We start from the raw sequence: 20,594 nt of genomic DNA, 5'->3' as shown, positions 1-20,594 counted from the left end.
GGTGGGCCCCGAGTGTCATGTCTTTCTTATACATAGCAGTTATCACAAATGCTCCATTAGGGCCATTTGCTCCAGGCTCTCCCCTCTCTATCCACTGCCATGAGAGATCATGTCACTTGCCTGTTTCTCTTTGTTTTGCTCTAATGGCTTAGGAGCTGGAGCTGAGCCTAGAGTTGAATCCTGCTTCCACTATTTGTATAACCAGTGGTAGGCAGAATCATGGCCCCCAAAGATGTCCACGTCCTAATCCCTGGAACCTGTGACTGTGTCACCTTATATGGTGTCTCAGTTTGTTTTGTGTTGCTATTACAGACTACTACTAACTGGGGAATTTATAAAGAAAAGAAATTTATTTTTTTACAGTTCTAGAGGCTGGGGAGTCCAGGGTCAAGGGGCCCGCATCTGGTGAAGGCCTTCTTGCTGCATCATCCCATGGTGGAAGGGCAAGAAAGCACGAGAGAGAGAGAGAAAGAGAATAAGAGAGAGAGAAGGGGGCCTAATGTATCATTTTATCAGGAACCCACTCCTATGGTAAGTAACCCACTCCTGCAATAACTAACCCATTCCTGTGATAATGTCATTAATCCATTCACGAGGACAGAGTCTTCATGACTTAATCACATCCGAAAGATTCCACCTCTCAACACTGTTACACTGGGGAGTAAGTGTCCAATACATGAACTTTGGGGGATACATTCAAACCATAGCACATGACAAAAGGGACTCTGTAGATATAAGTTGAGGATCTTAAAATGGGAAGATAATTTTGGATTATCTGGGTGGGCCCAATGTAATATGATGATGCCACACTGTTGGTTTTGAAGATGCAGGAAGAGACCATGAGCCAAGGAATGCTGGCTGCTTCCAGAAGCTGGAAAAGGCAAAGAAGGGCCTCCAGAAGGAGCACAGCCCTGACAATGCTTTGGTTTCAGCCCAGTGAAACCTATTGCAGGCTTGTGACCTCCAGAACTATAAGATCACAAGTGCACGTTGTTTTAAGCTGCTGAGTTCGTGGGAATTTGTTTCTGCGGCTGTGGGAAACTATACACAAGCTAAGGCTGTTCTCTATAAAGTGGGGATTGTAATAGTGCTTACTTCATGGGGTGCCAGGAGGACTAAATGGAACATGGCACAGAACACGCAAGATAGTATCTAATGTATGATAAGCATATTCTTCTCCACCCGTGCACACTGTCTCCTGGCCAGGCCTGGACTCAAGGCAAGTTTCCTGTGGAAGCGGCACTGCAGCCACCTTCTGAATGAGGAGCAGTCACATCCATCTGGACTTTTCTACTGCAAAGCCTTCTGTGACCCTGTGTTAGTCCATTTTTTGCATAGCCACGAAGAAATACCTGAGCCTGGATAATTTATAAAGAAAAGGGGTTTAATTGGCTCATGATTTTACAGGCTGTACAGGAAGGATGGGTAGTGTCTGCTCCTGGTGAGGGGCTCAGGAAGCTTCCAACCATGCTGGAAGCAAAGGGAGAACAGGTGTGTCACATGACTAGGGCGGGAGCAAGAATGTGAGGGGTCAGGTGCCACACTCTCTTAAACAGCCAGATCTCCTATGAACTCAGAGTGAGAACTCACTCACTATTGCGAGGACAGCACCAAGCCATTCATGAGGGATCTGTTCCCATGACCCGACCCCTCCTGGCAGACCCACCTCCAGTACTGGAGGTTACATTTCAACATGAGATTTGGAGGAGACAAAACATCTAAGCCATATCAGGCCCTCTCTGCTGTATATAGCTTACCTCTCATGATGGCAGAACAGACTAACTCAGGCTACTGAAGAATACGGCCATAAATTACTGTGCACCATGGATTATACTGGTCAAGTTTCAGGGCAATCACAGTCCTGCCTGGTGGGAAGGGTCCCACCAGGTTAATGATAGGCCTTGGGGGCTTGAGGAAGGAGTGTCACTTGGAGAAGAACCCTCAAGACAGGAGAGTAAGATAAAAATAGGAGCTGGGATGTGTCCACAAGCAACCCATGTAATTCTTTTCATTTGTTACTCTGGGGTGTTGGGGACAAACATGTTTAGCATTCAGATGGCAGTTTTCTCTCGTGTGTTAAAAATACCCTTCTGTTACTCCCAACCCTTCAGAAAGTTTGATAGGAAGACTGACCACAGGGCCCTGCTGTTAGGCCGAGCGAGAAATGATCTCTTTCACAATCTCATGCGTTGAACAGCCGAACAGCAGCTGAAGACCTAAAAACAGCCACCAGGGGCTGCTTGAAGGTCTTCCAACTGTCAACATGGAAGAAACATGTAGAAAAATATGGAGCGAATGTGAAATTTGTACAGATAATTGAAGGACGCATACAGATACCTTACAAGCAGCAGGCCTGGGGCCTTGCCTCCACCCATGTGTACCCTGTGCCGGGTGGAGCACGAAGGGATGGGAGGGTGAATGCAAGTGTGCTCTTTCCTGTAGGGCCCATTTTCTGAAGAAGACTCAGCCCTGATTCCATCGTGGCACTAAAACCAGAGCAAGTGGGGTCCCATGCATGCACTGGGAGACGTACTACCTCTCCCAATGGGGAGGTACATGAAATCAGAGAATAGCCACCAGGTAGCTGACTCAGGAAGAGACGTGACATAAACTCACTCTTTACAAAACACACCAGAGGAAAGCGACCCAGGAAGGGTGGGGTGGGAGGCCAGGAGAGCCTTGGATTAACGTGGTTCATCTTCCACATTGCTAGAGGGATAATCTTTTTAAAACACAAATATGGCGCTGGAAGGCCTCTGCTTAAAACCCTATCATGAGTTCCCAGCACCTGCTAGTAAGGTCCACCCTGAGAGCCCACCCAGCACTTCCATCCACTTCCTTCCTTCTAGAGCCAGTGCATAGAACTCTGTCTGCCAGTCTCTTCACAGACCTCTCATTGTGCTGGTTCTTCTGCCTGAAATGCCTCCTGACCACTCTTACCCTGGTGAAGGTCTACCCAGGCTTCAAGGCCCAATTTTAAGGCCACCTCCTCATTGAAGCCTTTCCCAACCTCAGGGACAAGTAATGACTGCCTCCTTAGGCTTCCACCAATGACAGTTGACACAACTTCATCGCCTACCAGGAGCCAGTCACCGGGCCTACGATGATGTACATTATGTGATTTAATTCTCTCAGCAAACCTCTGAGGCAGGTACTATTATTATTATAATTTTTGAGACAAGGTCTCGTGCTGTCACCCAGGCTGGAGTGCAGTGGTACAATCACAGCTCACTGAAGCCTCAGCCTCCTATGTTCAAACGATCCTCCCACCTCAGCCTCCTGAGCAGCTGGGACCACAGGTGCACGCCACCACACCCAACTCATTTTTGTATTTTTTGTAGAGATAGGGTTTCACCATGTTGCCCAGGCTGGTCTTGAACTCCTGGGTTCAAGCAATCCACCCACCTCGTCCTCCCAAAGTGCCTGTAATCCCAGCACTTTTTGCAATACCTGGCCAATTATAAATGCCACTTTATAGAAGTGGAGAAGTGGCAGAGATAAGACACTGGCAGGTCACACAAAGCCCAGATTCTATCCAAAGCAAAATGCATTTGGGACCTGATATGGTTGGGATTTGTATCCCCACCCAAATCTCATGTTCAATTGTAATCCTCAATGGAGGTGGGGCCTGGGGAAAGGTGATTGGATCGTGGGGGTGGATCCTTCATGAATGGTTTAGCACCATCTCCTCAGTGCTGTTTTAATGATGGTAAGTGAGTTCTCTTGAGATCTGGTTGCTTAAAAGTGTGTGGCACCTCCCCCACCCCCTTTCCTCCTGCTTCAGCCATATAAGACATGCCCTGCTTTTCCTTCACCTTCTGCCATGATTGTAAGTTTCCTGAGGCCTCTCCAGAAGCTGAGCAGATGCCAGCATCATGCTTCCTGTACAGCCAGCAGAACCATGAGCTAACTAACCTCCTTCCTTTATAAATTACCCAGTCTCAAGTATTTCCTTATAGAAGTACAAAAACAGACTAACACAGGACCTTTCCTCTGTCCTCGTAGGTTGTCCTGTCCATGTTGCCAGTGTGGAAGTCAGCCCCCTGCATTTCCCATGCAGCCCAAACAGGCCACTCCTTCTACACTCCCTACTCAGTAACCGACACCTCTGTCCATCTGGTCACCCCAGCCAGATGCCTGCACTCCTTCCCCTGTAATCTCAACACCAGCTTCAGTGTGATAACTCACCCCACTGAACACTCCGAGACTCAGTGCTGGTGTCTCTCAGAAGCCCTCCCACATTTGACTCAGGTGCCCATCTTCTGGGGTCTAACGTGATGCCTAGCCCAGTGCCTGGGACACAGGAGGAATTAAGTGTACGCGTGGGTATCACTTGTTTGTTTTCTTCATGAAGACTGAGATCAAAGGAGAAAGGATACATCTTCCAGAAAAACAGTGGCCACCTTGAGATTTTACTTTTCATTTTATGGCCCTATTTTTAGTGTGTCAGACTCAAAGGGGAATCCAATTAATCACTAAGCCCTGTCAATTCTATCTTCCAAATAGCTCTCTAATCCACCCACTTCCTTCCCTCACCACTACTATCACTCTAATTCAGTTCCTGGTCTCTTGCTGGTTTATAGCCACCTGCTAACTGATCTGCCAGCTCTTCTCAGTCCCCTCCGGTCCACCTTGCACCCCAGAGTTCTCGTTCTAAAACACTCATCTGATCTGGTCACACTTTTAATTAAAGCCCTGCAATGGCTCCCCAAGGTCCTTCCAACAAAATTCAAATTCTTTAATATGACTTGCAGGACCTTCTCTTCATCTGCCTCTGCCTATCTTGACACCCTCATCTCCCAGCACCCCCCAGCTCTCCTGTATGCTCGTCCACACTGAGCTTCAGGCCAAGCTCGCCTGGCCTTTGTACAGCCTGATGCCTACACCAGCTTCCCCTGCCTAATCTTTACCTAGCTGATATCCCCCTACCCTTCAGGTTCAGATTAGACATCCCTTCCTCCAGGAAGCCTTTCTTGACCTGTTAAGTTTGGGTTAGGTATTTCCTGTGTGCCCCCATGAAATCCTACAGTTCCCCCATGCTAGCCCTTATGACACTCTATTCATTCATCTCCTTTACTTATTGATGAGAGTGGATTATTGTTCTCAATTCTTCAATCCATCCTATACTAGAATGACACACTCACACTACCTTTTTACCAGGTCACTTTGCAGAATCTTCCACTAGAGTAGGTGGAATATATTTCCCTACTCCATGGATATTGGGCTTGGCCATGCAGCTTGTTTTATCAATGGAACATTGGTCAGCATGATGTGAGCCAGGGCTTAGAATATGTTGTCTAGTTTAGCTTGGTCTCTCATGCTACTTCCATCTGCCTTAAGAAGAGCATGTACAGAATGAAAAACATGGGAAACAGACCTGAATTCAACCTTCAGCTTGACATTGACCCCACCCTTCTTCCCACAGCTGACAGGCTGACCCATGAGCAAGAAAAACAAATGTAAATAAATGTTTGCTCTTTTAGAGCACTAAGGATTTGGGGGTTGTTTGTTATACAGCATTACTAGAGCAGAAACCTAGCTGATACACATTATATCACTCATTAGACTGCAAGCTCTATACAGACAAGAAAAAACCGTACCTGGAGCACTGAGCATAGGACTTAGCACACTGTTGTGCTTAAAAAATATTTGTGATTGGATGTAGGATTGAATGAATGAATGTTGGCCACTGATAAGTCTGCCTTCCCAGCTAGCATGCAAGTTCCTTAAAGCCAAGAATGGCATCCGATTTATCTCAATACTACCTAGCTATCTTATGCCCCAGATTAGGCTCTCATTAGGTGTTCAATAAATATTTGTTGAAATTAAATAATCTTGGATTTTATGGGCTGGCTTGGGAGTCAATCCTTAATTTATGACATTGTTTCTATGGGAAAATGCATTCTGCATGCCAAACAAACTTGCAAATGAACTTTTGGAACCTCACTTTTGGAACTGTTCATTGGTTCAGGATTGCCAGTTTTGTGGAAATTCGTAACTGAACACATGTGCTATGCTTTGCAATATGGGAGAAACTGAGAAACTCCTTCCAAACCCAAGATATTCAGCCTGCAAAAATTCACTTTCCACCCACACAGATAAATTCAGCACAGGTTGGATCTGAGGTTCCAACAATAAAATACTAGAGGTTTTAGAGCTCATTGTTTATCTAATTGCTTTTTATCTGCTTATACTGGATGCCTGTTCTTTTTTTTTTTTTTTTTTTTTTCTTTTTTGAGACAGAGGCTCACTCTGTCACTCAGGCTGGATCTTGGCTCACTGCAACCTCCGCCTCCTGGATTCAAGTGATTCTCCTGCCTCAGCCTCCCGTGTTGCTGAGATTAACAGGCATGCACCACCACACCTGGCTAATTTTTGTATTTTTAGTAGAGACGGGGTTTCACCATGTTGGTCAGGCTGGTCTCAAACTCCTGATCTCAGGTGATCCACCTGCCTTAGCCCCCCAAAGTGTTGGGATTACAGGTGTGAGCCACTGTGCCCGGCCTGGATGCCTATTCTTAACATCTGATCAGAAGGAAGTGAAGATAGCTTTCTTGCCTCTCCCTACCATTCCACTTTCTAGACATGCATGCAAGAAAACTTAACCTTCTCAACAGAGAAAATAAATTATTTTTCTAAATAAATCCGTGACATTTAAAATAAACACAGTGGGATGCTCTACCGTCGTAAGAAAACATCCCCCTTTAGAATTCCTAATTTTGAATGGTACGGGGAGCTTCACATGAGTCACAGATCTGAGACTTAGTTTCATTTCATTGCAGGCCACAACCCAGGCTGTCTGAAACCAAGTGATCTGACGTGGCTATGAGGCGCCATCGCTCCATGACTTCAGAATGTCTTATAAGACTTAAGGCACAAGTCTCAACCTGCCATTGGTAGAGTTGACCAATCACTTAGTCTATCTCATTTATTTAACTTATGTTTTTTTGAGCACATTTCAATAAAGAGAGGCAGAGAAGTCAAGTCATTCCTAATAGCAATAGGCCATGATGAAAATAATAAAGTAATGTCACTGTGAGTAAGTGGAGGATATTGAAGACTGGGTAGGCAGGTGCAGAGAGATGAATGCTCTAGGACCAGATAGTCAAGAAAGAGTCTGCCATAGAAAGATGTGGGGAAGAATGCACTAGACTGAGGAAAGAGCACATGCAAAGGCCCCAGGGGAGGAACATGCTTAGCATAGTCTTAAATCAGGATGTCTGGGGTTGAGTAAACAAAGGAGGGAATGGCATGAGAGGTCAGAGAAGTGGTGGAAGGCCAGATCATGGAAAGCCTGGTATGTAGGTCCTGGCAGCAAGGGAGTCAGATTGAGTTCTAAGATGGAAAGCCAGAGGAGGGTATTAAGCTGGGGAGTGACATAATCTGATTTGGATTTTAAATGAATCACTTTTCTTGGAGAGCACTGGGATAGGGGTGAGGGAGCAAGAGCAGAAGTAGGCTTTTGGCTGTGCATGGTGGCCCATGTCTCTAATCCTAACACTTTGGGAGGCCCAGGAAGGAGGATTGCTTGAGCTCAGGAGTTCAAGACCAGCCTGGGCAACATGGTCTTGTCTCTACAAACAAAGAAAAAAACCCTTTGTCTCAACCCTGTCTCTACAAACTACAAAAAAAAAAAAAAAAAAAAAACTGGGCGTGGTGGTGCATACCTGTGGTCCCAACTACTTGGGAGACTGCAGTGGAAGGATCACCTGAGCCTGGGGAGGTCTAGGTTGTAGTGAGCTGTGATTGCACCACTACACTCCAGCCTGGGTGATAGGATGAGACCCTGTCTCAAAACAAACAAACAAACAGAAGACTATAACTCACAGCCAGTTATCAACAGAAGCCCCCATGTCCTCAACCTCTTCTCGGATTGTTCCTTTCACCTTCTCAATATTACTGAAACCAGCTCTCCCTCGAGGCCACAGCTTCCCCAGGCCTCTCTCAAGGTCTGGCTGCTTCCTCTCCCTCATCTAGGTGTCCTACTTGTGTCTTGCAGCCTCTTCTGGAAGATCCTTCTTCTCTCTTTCCAACACTTCCTCCCCAGCTTCGAAGCCCATGCTGTCAGCTCAAACAACCCCAGGTCCCTCCTCATTGTGATCATTACAGACCACTCCAGCCCTGGCCACTTCCCTTCATTCCTTGAATATGTAGCTCCTCAATCTCTTGGTGACCACGATTTCCACACAGATGACGGAGCCATTTAGTATTCTGGTAACCACCTCAGTTCCTTGACCCCTCTCTGCCAATGATCTTGACAATCATATGGCAGACCCTGTCATTGCCAATAACGCCACCCATCCATGACCTCAATATCAAGCCCCCACAGTCCAATAATTCCCCTTTCCAATTCCCTAGTTCCAACAATCTTTTTTTTTTTTTTTTTTTTTTTTTGAAACAGGGTCTCACTTTGTCATCCAAGCTGGAAAGTAGAGATGTCATCTCAGCTCACTGCAACTTCTGCCTCAGGGACTCAAGCAAGCCTCCCACCTTAACCTCTCGAGTAGCTGGGACCACAAGCACATACCACCATACCCAGCTAATGTTTGTATTTTTTGTAGAGATGGGGTCTTTGCCATGTTGCCCAGGCTGGTCTCAAACTCTTGGCCTCAAGTGATCCACCCGCTTTGGCCTCCCAAAAAGCTGAGATTACAGGTGTGAGTCACCGTGCCTACCCCTAACAATCTTTAAACTCAACCTCAACTTCCAACATAGACCCTGCCACCTTTTCATGTCCCTACCCCCATCAGATCCTTACTTCCGTCCTTAGAGCCCAAGTGCCATCATTACATGAATCAACATCCATGTCAATATCATCATCCATTCTTTACATCCTCCCTCAGCACCCTGGACACTCTCTCCCTTCTTGATATATTTTCTGGCAAAGCCCCCAAATTGGCTAGAGCTAACTTTTCTGAGTCTACAGCTATACCACCAGAGCTGAATGCAGCTTGAGAAAGACAAAACCATGCTTACGGCTCTCACTTTGAACACAAGACCACCAACCTCAAGTGGGCCCAATGCTGCCTGGCAACTATTCTATATTTCTCTACTCTGTTCTCTCTCCCAGTCTTCCAGTCCACTCCTTCTCTCTCTTTTCTCCTCAAACCTCCAGTGCTTCCTCCCCAACCTCACTCTCAATGGCCTTAGGCCACTGAAAATAATGTGAGCAATAGGAGAAGACAAAACACAGGCCTCTGCCGCCTCCCCATGCTCAGGCCCAGATTCCCTACCTTCCCTCCTATCACTGAGGGTGAGGAGCCAGTGCTCCTGTCTGAGGCTGGCCTCCCTGTTGGGACACCAAGTCATATTGTCTTCCACCTGCTGAAAGACAACAGTCCACAACCCTTCTCTCTCCTGTATCATCCATTTCTCCTTCTCTTCTGGAATTTTCCCAATAGCACAGACATGCACTGTTATTTCATACATCTTAAAGAGACAAAACAGGGCCGGGCGCGGTGGCTCAAGCCTGTAATCCCAGCACTTTGGGAGGCCGAGACGGGTGGATCACGAGGTCAGGAGATCGAGACCATCCTGGCTAACGCGGTGAAACCCCGTCTCTACTAACAAAAATACAAAAATCTAGCTGGGCGAGGTGGCGGGCGCCTGTAGTCCCAGCTACTCGGGAGGCTGAGGCAGGAGAATGGCGTAAACCCGGGAGGCGGAGCTTGCAGTGAGCTGAGATCCGGCCACTGCACTCCAGCCTGGGCGACAGAGCAAGACTCTGTCTCAAAAAAAAAAAAAAAAAAAAGACAAAACAGGATGGGTGCAGTGGCTCACGCCTGTAATCCCAGCACTTTGGGAGGCTGAGGCGGGCAGATCACCTGAGGTCAGGAGTTCGAGACCAGCCTGGCCAACATGGTGAAACCTCATCTCTACTAAAAATACAAAAATTAGTTGGGTGTGGTGGCACATGGCAGTAATCCCAGCTACTCGGGAGACTGAGGCAGGAGAATCGGCTTGAACCTGGGAGGTGGAGGTTGCAGTCAGCCGAGATCATGCCACTGTACTCCAGCCTGGGAGACACAGCTCAGCTAGAGTTCATCTCAAAAAAAAAAAAAAAAAGGAAAGAAAAAGAAAAAAAGAAAAAATTCTTTGGACTCTACTTACTCTTCCAGTGTCTGCTTCATTTTTTCAGCTGTCTTTCTCAGTAAAGCTTCTCTAAGCTGTCCCTGCTTAAGGTCTTATTTTCCCATTGTCTCTAGTGGATTTAGTGCCAGTCCTAACAATGGCATTCCCAGCAGTCACCCATCGTCACCTGCTAAGTGCAATGGATCCATTGTTTTCTTCTCCTGCTTGACTTCTCAGCTGAATCTGACCCAGTGGATCGCTTCCTCCTCCTTTCTTTCCTTGGCTTCCAGGAGACCACCCTCTCCAGTTTTTCCTCTTCCCCTTCAGACTGCTGCCTCCTTATTTCTTGTTCTGTTTCCCCTCCTTCTCCCCGGCCCCTAAACACCACAGCCCCTCAATGCTCAGTTCTCAAACTTCTCTCCTCAATCAACACTCACTCCTTCGTCTGGTCTTACGGCTTCTCTAAGTACCAGCTAAAATCTATCAACTCCCAAATTCATATCACCAGCTTGGACATCTCCCACAGGCTCTAGAGCTGAGCTTGTTAATAGGTTAGCTGCTAGCTCCATGTGGCTATTTAATCACCACCATCGTCGCCGCCATTATCGAATTGACTCCTGTACACAGCCCTACAAATACAGACAGGGGTGCTACATAAATGAATGGATCTAAAAGATTATGGCAAGACTGCTCAGTGAGTGTGCAACAAATAAATCCCATTCGTGATCAGTGAATTATTCATGAGCATTTTTCTGGCCCTTGCTTCGTTTGTCTGCCAGTGACTCTGACGGAAACAGCCCGGTAAGGACGCGTAGCAAATGGCAGGGGCAATTATTCCTCTTGCTGCAGCTCGAATTGTGCCTTCCCCCATGAACTCTTAATTAATTCCATCCCCATATTTTTGGTTTGTTTCCTAAACCTCTTGCTTGTATTGCATTTCCCCCTCTCCCTTCATTTCTCTCTTGACTGAATTGGAGAATTCAGTCCCCAATTCTCTTCCTCCTCCTCTTTCTAGCCCCAAACTGTCCCCTGGTTTAGCCTTCAGCATCTCTCCACCTGCTCTGCTCTTTCTTATCCTTTTCACCTTTAAAAACTGAAAGCACCAAACTGACAGACACTGTTACGGGTTTTTTTTTCTCTCTCTCTCGTTCTCTCTCTCTCTCTCTTTCCTGCCTGAGCTGCAGCGAAGGCTCTCTCCTCCTTTGCTTCTCCAGCAAGAGCCCCAGTACTGGGTTGCCATGGCGACGGCGAATCCAACCAGACCGGGCCCAGGGACGCTAGGAAACTGCCATGGCGGGGAAGCTGCTCCGAGTCGCCCCTGAGCCTAGATGGGTCGTGAACATCGTCATTTCAGATCAGGCTGGGCAGATTCTGCCCGGAGACTGAGATTGTACATCAGGCCCACAGCTGCGCGGCGCATTAGGAGACGGCGCCATCAATAACGAGGCTTCTGCGGAGCGAACAGAATACAGGACATGATGGGGATTCAACTGAAAATTTTTCAAACATCTCTATTCTTTTATCTTCTCGGAGGAGGGACCTTTTGCCTCTCTCTTGAGTCTTGGAGAACTCTGGAGAAAGTAAAAGCCAAGTCTGCCTGCTCTCGCCCGTTCTCCTGAAGGCCGCACACCTGCCCCTCCCGCCCCCAGACTGGGGAGCCTCCCCCCGTCCAGTGATTGCATAGCACGGACACGGCTGGAAACATCTTCGAGAATTCATTAGGATTGCACAATGAGATTTTAGTCAAGGAAGAGATCAGTTCCCTCAGGTCACTGGAATGGATCGTTAAAGTAGGGCAACAAGTGTTCTGCCGCATGACACTTTTTCGAAAATGCGAGTTGGTGAGAAAGAATTCAGGAGATACCTTTGTAGTGGATGGCACCAACCGCAGTGAGGGTCTGTGGCTGTTAAACACTCCGAACAGGATTTATGTTTATTGCAGTTTGCAACACGAATTCTCCTCACCTAAAAAGAAAGAGGACAGTGGTTCAGACAGAATGATAAGCAACAGCAGGAAAACTACAACACCTTATCTAATGAAAGGCAAAAAAGAGCCTATTTATCAATTTGCACTCAGAACACCTCCATATTGGCACTGGGCAGTGGGTCTCAAGTTCTAGGACATGAAGTCCTTGTACGGAAATCACCTGGGGAGCTTTTGACAGTGCGTATTCCCAGGCCTCTGCCGCAGAGACTCACTAAGGCTGGGGGCGGAGCCCAGGAATGTGTATTTTTTTCATTTAAAATATTTTTTTCTTAAAGACACAGGGTCTCACTATGTTGCTCAGGCTGGTTTTGAACTTCTGGGCTCAAGCACTCCTCCCACCTCAGCCTCCCAAAAGTGCTGAGATTGCAGGCATGCGCCACTGTGTCTGGCCAGGAATCTGTATTTTAAGAGCTCTCTCAGGTGAGTCTGACATGCAGTTGGGTTTCTGATCTGCTAATGATGTTTTCCATAGGGATCATGGAATCAGGTTGCCTGGGTTTTATACAGAGACAGTCCATGTGTGGCCAATGGCATTTTGGAAATGAGCATTAGGGAACAGCAAAGGCTCTGCCCCAGGAGTGTCAGCAGTAGGTTGGCACTCAATGTGGAAATGAGGAGGACCAGGGACCAGGCCCTCCCACACCCCTGCCAGGGGCAGCGCCGTGACCTCAGCTCCTGGCTTGCTTTGCTCACACCCCTCCAGTGGAGTTGAAAATAAAAGAAACGGGGAGTAGTCAAATCACTTCCCTGTCCCTAGAGCTGCCTCTTGCTGTTGTCAGGAAACAGCAGCCCACAAAGAGGGCACCCCAGCTGGGCAGGCCCAGACATCTAGGCAGCCAGTCAGAGCCTCCAAGTAGGGTGGTAAGAGGCAGGGAGTAGCTGAGCATCACACAGAGCACTTTCTGCAGGCAAAACCACACAGCAGGTAGTAAGGGAACTTGTGGAACTCATTATGCCAGGAAGTTGTACATGCTATAGTATAAATAACCTCTTTACCAGGTTAGAGAAATAAAGAGTTGTAGAAGGGAGCTCTCTATTTTCCTCTATTTTGTGAGGAAAACAGGGACTATCCTGAGGCGGATCCTTCAGTTTCAAGTTGACTTCATGGAGGATAACCATGCCCTTCCATTTCATAGTCCCCAACACTGCTGACAGATGCAGCCGGCAGCCCATGATCCTAAGCCAGAATTAACCAGAATGGAGGAAAGTATTTCCTGGTAGTTCACAAATGCCTCTGTAACACTGACGGATTTTAATAGTGTCGTGCAATCTCTCTAACCTTGTTTCCTCATCTGTAAAATGGATCACGACTTCATGGGGTTATTACGAACCATTGTCTGACAGGTACTAAATGTTCAATAAGTATTGGTTACTGCTATTATGTAAGAAAAGGGTTCCACGATCCAGCAAACATGAAACCTTAGACTGAAAAAGCGTAACAGGTTTCCTTAGCACAGGGATTCTGAGAGCCTTTGAATATGCTGAGCCCCACATATACATATACTATTCCAGGAGGGGTATAGTAAGTAACAGCTGGTCATGGGACCACTTTTGCTCAGAACATTCTGTGGAATATGGGTCTCCAGAACATTCTCTGAGAACTATTACTCAGTGTATTTAAACACACAAATATTAACTCTGTATAACAGGGAGGACACTGACCGGGCACAGTGGCTCACACCTGTAATCTCAGCACTTTGGGAGGCTGAGGTGGGCGGATCACTTCAGGCCTGGAGTTCAAGACCAGTCTGGCCAACCCTGTCTCTACTAAAGATACAAAACTTAGCTGGGCATAGTGGTGGGTGCCTGTAATCCCAGCTAGTCGAGAGGCTGAGGCAGGAGAATTGCTTGAACTCAGGAGGTGGAGGTTGCAGTAAGCCGAATCATACCACTGCACTCCAGCCTGGGTGACAGAGTGAGACTCTGTTTCAAACAAAAAAAAAAAAAAGAGAGAGAGAGGGCCAGGCAAGGTGGCTCATGCCTGTAATCTCAGCACTTTGGGAGGCCAAGGTGGGTGGATCACCTGAGGTCAGGAGTTCAAGACCAGCCTGACCAGTATGGTGAAACCCTGTCTCTATTAAAAAAAAAAAAAAAAAAAATACAAAAATTACCCGGGCATGGTAGAGTGTGACTGTAGTTCCAGCTAATAGGGAGGCTGAGACGGGAGAATTGCTCAAACCCGTGGAGGCGGAGGTTGCAGTGAGCTGAGATTGTGCCACTGCACTCTAGCCTGGGTAACAGAGCAAGACTCCATCTCAAAAAAAAAAAAAAAAAAAAAAACCAAAAAGACAGAGAGAGAGGGGGGACACTAAAAATACATTAGACCTGCTCTCTAATTTAATAACAGACCGTAGTGACTATTCCACATAAATGCACACATCTCCATATGATTATCTGTAGCGGCCCCATATCATACCATTTCATGGATATCCCATAGCTTATTAGTTTGTTAGTTTGGCTGTTCTTTTTTCTGTTTTTTTTTTTTTTTTTTTTTTTGAGACGGAGTCTCGCTCTATCGCCCAGGCTGGAGTGCAGTGGCCAGATCTCAGCTCACTGCAAGCTCCGCCTCCCGGGTTTATGCCATTCTCCTGCCTCAGCCTCCCGAGTAGCTGGGACTACAGGCGCCTGCCACCTCGCCCGGCTAGGTTTTTGTATTTTTTAGTAGAGATGGGGTTTCACCAGGTTAGCCAGGATGGTCTCGATCTCCTGACCTCGTGATCCGCCCGTCTCAGCCTCCCAAAGTGCTGGGATTACAGGCTTGAGCCACCGCGCCCGGCCAGTTTGGCTGTTCTTATCTCCCCAACAGCCTAGGAAAGAGCCTTCCTTGGGCTTTGTCTCTTTAGGGGTTATATTTGCTCAGCCAGAGTTCAAATAACAGGATCTCTAGCAGTAATCCTCAGTGAAGAATGCAGGGCTAACCAGCTTTGATGCCCAGTTAAAAACTCTCCCCAGGACTTCCGGCTTTGAATGACCAGAGGCTAGAACTTTTTGCTTTCTAGAAAGTGGGAACCCATCAACTACTGGTGGCTTTTCATAGTGGTTCCCAGCCTAGGGTCCTGAGTTCTGGAGTTCCATTACTATCCATGAAGGAAGTAATGGGGGCTTATGAGCTATTTGCAATATTTCAAAAAACTGAATGGAAAAACATGCACGGATTAAGCAAGATATCAAATTTCTTTGCTTTGGGTTGAAATTTTATCAGCTCCATGTGAGAGTGCAGTCAGTACTCTGACCAGCAGTTTTGAGATGCCCTTGATAAATAAACCCTGGGAATGGGAACCGTTACTTAATATGTGCAGTTTGTTGGGTAGACAAAGGTCTTTCAAAGATGGGATCCCCAGGGAAGAAACACAATACAAAGTGTCTGAATGGTGAAGCAAATTGGCATAGGAGATTCTACATGGTGAAGGACTGGTTTACAAGCTCTCTGGGAAGATGTGGCCATCTCAATGTGCTCATTTTGATACAACTGACTTTTCAATGTGCAAAGAACAATATCATCTTTATAACAATACCAGAAACTACAAATTGCTTGGACATCTTATCTATGACTCAAAAAGCACATGTAGATGGCTGTCATTGCTATTCTCCTTAGAATGACTGAAAGGAAAAGAATGGAAAACCAGGGGTGGGCTGAGAGTATCTGTTACATCCATTATAGAATTATGTAAGTCTCAATTACCTTCTTTGCATTTTCCATGTTCAAATGGTCATGGGTCAAAACCACTGAGCCAGGGAATGTCCAGTTTTCACAAATTTTGGATTTAATACCATGTATCACGGGCTTTAGAATCAGGGTTGAGTTTTTGTCTTAGCCCTGCAAAAGCTAACCTATAAATATATACATACATATCTATCTATCTATATATAGATATATAGATATTCTTTAACAAGTTATTTAACCTCTCCAAGTCTTAGATTCTTCATATAAAACAAAGATAACTATCTCATTAAATTAAAAACACACTTCTTTTTCTTTTTCTTCTTTTTTTTTCTTTTTTGAGACAGAGTCTCACTCTGTTGCCCAGGCTAGGGTGCAGTGGTGATGTCAGCTCACTACAACCTCCACCTCCTGGTTTCAAGCGATTCTTGTCCTTCAGCCTCCCAAGTAGCTGGGATTACAGGCATGCGCCACCACACCCAGCTAATTGTTTGTATTTTTAGTGGAGATGGGTTTTCATCATGTTGCCCAGGGTGGTCTTGAACTTCTGAACTCAGGTGATCTCCGCCTTGGCTTCCCAAAGTGCTAGGATTATAGGCGTGAGCCACCATGCCCAGCCTTTTTTTTTTCTGTTTTTTTTTTTTTTTTTTTGTGAGGCGGTGTCTTGCTCTGTCACCCAGGCTAGGGTACACTGGTTCGATCATGGCTCACTGCAGCCTTAAACTCCAGGCCTCAAGGGATCCTCCCGTCTCAGCCTCCCAAAGTGCTGGGATAACAGGCATGAGCCACTATGTGCAGTCAGTAACATATTTCATTAACAGTTTTCTACACTTGTGTGTATGTGTATGTACATAATTCTGTGCATCTAGACAGAGATCGTGCAAAGAACAGTGACTAATACATAGTAGAGACTCACTATCAATTAGTTTCTTTTCTCCTTCCCTTGGTGAAAGCACTTGGTAAAGATGAAGGAAATATAAAAATATATTACTTTTATTTCAGTAAGCAGAAGGAAAAGAAAAGCCAAAACAGCAAGATAAATGAAGAGGGGGAGGGTTAGTACCATATATTTCCTGGTTCATGAATGTGTATGAGACTGTGGCCTGATATTAACCCCAAATTCCAAAGCCAGTCCCATTGGGTATATTCATAAATGCATCTAACCGTTCAGTGACCACACAATAAATGTGTAAATTCAGTTACCTTGCTGATTATGTGCCCATTTGCAAGCACACCCTCCTCTGAAAACCCTGGCACTGGAAATATAGCCAATAATAAAATTGTCTAAATAGATAATATTTCTTGCTTACTTACTGACAGTCAGTAAGGTTTTTAATTCCATGCCTGTGAACCACTGCGGGTCTCCTCGAAGCCTAGGGCACTGCTTAAACTCTGTAGTTCAAAGTAAAAGCTTTGCTACTAGATAATGACATCGATTAAACCATTTTTATTCATAAATCAGAAGCAATAACTAGTATTTCTACCTACCTCTTTCCCAGCTGTTAGATAAATGTAGATATTCTTCACAGGATGAGGAACAAGTTTGTAGAAAACAGGTGTCTCTTCTTTAATTTCATAGATAACCTCTGGACAATTTGAAGTCAAATTCTCACCAAGAATAACCTATTTTTTTTTCAAAAAGAGAAACATGGTTTCTATTTAATACTTTTCTTTTCTTTTTTTTTTTTTTTTTGAGACAGAGTCTCGCTCTGTCACCAGGCTGGAGTGCAGTGGCACGATCTTGGCTCACTGCAACCTCTGCCTCCCAGGTTCAAGCGATTCCACTGCCTCAGCCTCCCGAGTAGCTGGGACTATAGACGCACTTTGCCCGGCTAATTTTTTTAGTAGAGATGGGGTTTCACTATGTTGGCCAGGATGGTCTCAATCTCCTGACCTCGTGATCCACCTGCCTCGGCCTCCCAAAGTGCTCGATAACAGGTGTGAGCCACCGCGCCCAGCCTCTATTCAATACTTTGAATAGCAGGGTAGCGAAAATTGTAGCTTAATCATAAAGCTACATCCTTTTTCACTCACTACAAATACCACCTAAGGTACCATGCTCCTTAATCAACCCTCCCACATCTCAGTCCTCAACAAGGCTGGTAATAACAAGCAGAGTATTTCTTCTTTTGTAAGGGCAAAGGCATAAAAAACGAACAAACAAAAAAAGCCGCTCTTCAGGGCTGGGGTAGTATCCTCATATGTGGAAGCTGGCTGACCACAATTTCTGACCATGTCTGGTCCTATAGGAAGCCACAAGTGACAGCTTCATTAGTGCTGTCTCAAGAGAGACTGGAAATTAAAGGAAGTAGCTCCCACATGTATTTGCACAGGATACTCTGATCGTCACCCCGTTAGAAGTGACCCAGATTAACGTGGCAGATACAGACAAGTAGGTTTGTGTTCACATATAAAATATACGCAAGTGTGACTCAGTGCTCAGTGGTTTTTAAATTGGACACACCTGAGCTTCATCCGTCTTCAGTCAACAAACATCTACCAAACACCCATTATGCACCCAGCACTGTTCTGGGTGTTTGAAAAACGGCAGTGAACAAAATGGGGAAGGGAGAGCTCCTGACCTCATAGAACTTACATTCTTGTGTGTGTGTGTGGTGGGGTGAGCAACTTAATAAGAAAAAAGTAAATTACAAAATATAGTGGGGTTCGGGGTTAAGAGAATATTATGTTCAGGGTAGGTATCACTGAAAAGGTGGCATTTATTTAGACTTGCAGGAGATAAGTTATTTTCATACTTGAATGAAACATGTTCTTAAAAGCAGCCCTGCCAGTGCAAAGAAACTAAAATGGGACGAGGCCAGAGTGGCTTCAGTGGAGAGAGGTAGAGGAGTGAACAATAAGATAGTAAGATAACAGGGGAAGGATAATCAAGGATCTTGTGGGCCTGTGTAAAAAAACCTGCCTTTTACTGTACATGAGACAGAGGAGGCCATGGTCATGAGTTGAGGAGCAAGAGGAGATGGTGAGAAGGCGGGGTTTGAAGGGTGAGTATGAAGACCCATCAGGAGACTCTAATCCTACAGTGCTAGAGAAGTACAATGGTGGCTTAAGCTTGGGTTTGCATCCTGCCTCCATCCTTTAAGTAGCTGCACTACTTTTAACTAGTAACTTAATCTCCCTGGGCCTCAATTTCCTCATCTCTAAAATGGGGCTAATAGTGCCTTCCTTATTACAGTTTTGTAAGGATCAAATAAGAACTATGAAAGATGCTTAGCACATAATCAATAGTCAATAGATAATAATCTGTTACTAGATTGCAAGTTCCCTTTGGGCAGGGACCATGTCTTCTTTTTTTTTTTTTTTTTGAGATGGAGTTTTGCTCAGTTGCCCAGACTCGAGTGCGGTGGTGCGGTCTTGGCTCACTGCAACCTCTGCCTCCCAGGTTCAAGTCATTATCTTGCCTCAGCCTCCTGAAGAGCTGGGACTACAGACATGCGCCACCACGCCCAGCTAATTTTTGTATTTTTAGTAGAGACGGGGTTTCACCATGTTGGCCAGGCTGGTCTTGAACTCCTGACCTCAGGTGATCCACTGCCTCTGCCTCCCAAAGTTCTGGGATTACATGTGTGAACCACCGTGCCTGGCCTGGGACCATGTCTTAATCACCTTTGTACCTAACCTTTAATCATCTTTGTACCTAACACAATTTGTACCCATTACTTTGAAAAGTGAAGGCGTTCAACATTTTGTCAGTCTGAACACATCCAGATAGATTATCTATATCATATCTCCACCACTGTAGATATCAGCTACATTGGAAGCGTGGTTTGAAAAGAAAAATTTGGCACCTGAGATTCTTTTTGGACAAAGTCTACTTCACACATCTACTAATCAATAATATGCCTATACCCATATATCCTGATGGCAGTTAGGTATCGGCTGTTTAGCCAAAGGCTTCTTATCAATTTTGCACACAGAGCAACTTCCTGCATTCATTTTCCCTTTCCAGGGCCTGGGCCTGAGTCTAGCTTTGCCCGGCGACTCAGTGACTTCCTTCTATCATCTCCTTGGGTCAAGCCCAGGTGGATTTTGTGCAAATAGTGGCTCACCTGAAGCCCTTGGACTGCTCACCAAATTCAGCAGCAGCTTTGTAAAAGTCAATCTCACTAACCAAACATATGAAATATGACTTCTTAAAAGCTCTTTTTAAAACAGAAGCAGTTAGGTCCTAAGGGAGGTAGGAAAGGTGTGTGTCTCAAGTCATTTAAAATGACTTTATAGCTGCACTATCCAATATGACAACCACTAGCCACATAATGGCTATTTAAATTTACATTTAATTAAAAATTTAAATTTAATTAAAAACACTAGCAACATTTCAAGTGTTCACTAGCTACCTGTGGTGACTGGCTACCATATTGGAGAGTACAGATGTAGAACACTTCTATCCTCACAGAAAGTTCTCTTGGCCAACACTGCTGTACAGAATCCTGTAGCGGAGCCAAGGGACAGGCACTGACCAAGGTATGGGCTTGCCAGGATTTGCCATCTCTAATTCATTAGCTGTATTAATCAGCTCAGATTCAGTTGATCTGGTTCTGGAAAGCAGTTGTATAAGCAAAGAGAAACAGGAAGCCAGTTTTTTGTTGTTTTTTTTTTTTTAAAAAAAACAAACATTGATAGAAATATTCTCAAGGAAGGGTCAAGAAAAGAGAGGCTGCTGCCCTGGCATCTCTTCAGGAATTCATCATGGCAAAAGCATCACTGGCCAGCATACACCCATAATGTATTCTTGCCAATAAAGGTGAACCTGAATCTAATCAAGTCTTTAGCACTAACTTCCATGTAGCACTAGGAAGCAGGAGTAGAGGAACGAGCTAAATGACACCACAAGGAAGCAGAAAGCCAAACACA

At 45.5% G+C, this 20,594-nt stretch overlaps 1 protein-coding gene across 2 annotated transcripts in view; it reads right to left on the bottom strand.

Moving 5' to 3' along the window:
• PLXNC1 (plexin C1) overlaps positions 1–20,594 on the bottom strand; it is a 160,706-nt gene that overhangs the window by 109,407 nt on the left and 30,705 nt on the right. For both annotated transcript variants that reach the window (XR_002734521.2, XM_023226012.2), the window contains exons 3-4: positions 17,208–17,342; positions 11,936–12,036 (exon numbers count right to left, since the gene is read on the bottom strand). Coding sequence is in view for 1 of the 2 variants with exons in the window: in XM_023226012.2 (XP_023081780.1) it covers positions 11,936–12,036; positions 17,208–17,342 (236 nt within the window). In the remaining variant the exon portion in view is untranslated. The remainder of the gene's footprint in view (positions 1–11,935; positions 12,037–17,207; positions 17,343–20,594) is intronic.

This window comes from Piliocolobus tephrosceles, chromosome 10 (assembly GCF_002776525.5).
Source record: "Piliocolobus tephrosceles isolate RC106 chromosome 10, ASM277652v3, whole genome shotgun sequence".
NCBI classification, from domain to species: domain Eukaryota; kingdom Metazoa; phylum Chordata; class Mammalia; order Primates; family Cercopithecidae; genus Piliocolobus; species Piliocolobus tephrosceles.
This window is presented reverse-complemented; position numbering and strand designations above follow the sequence as displayed.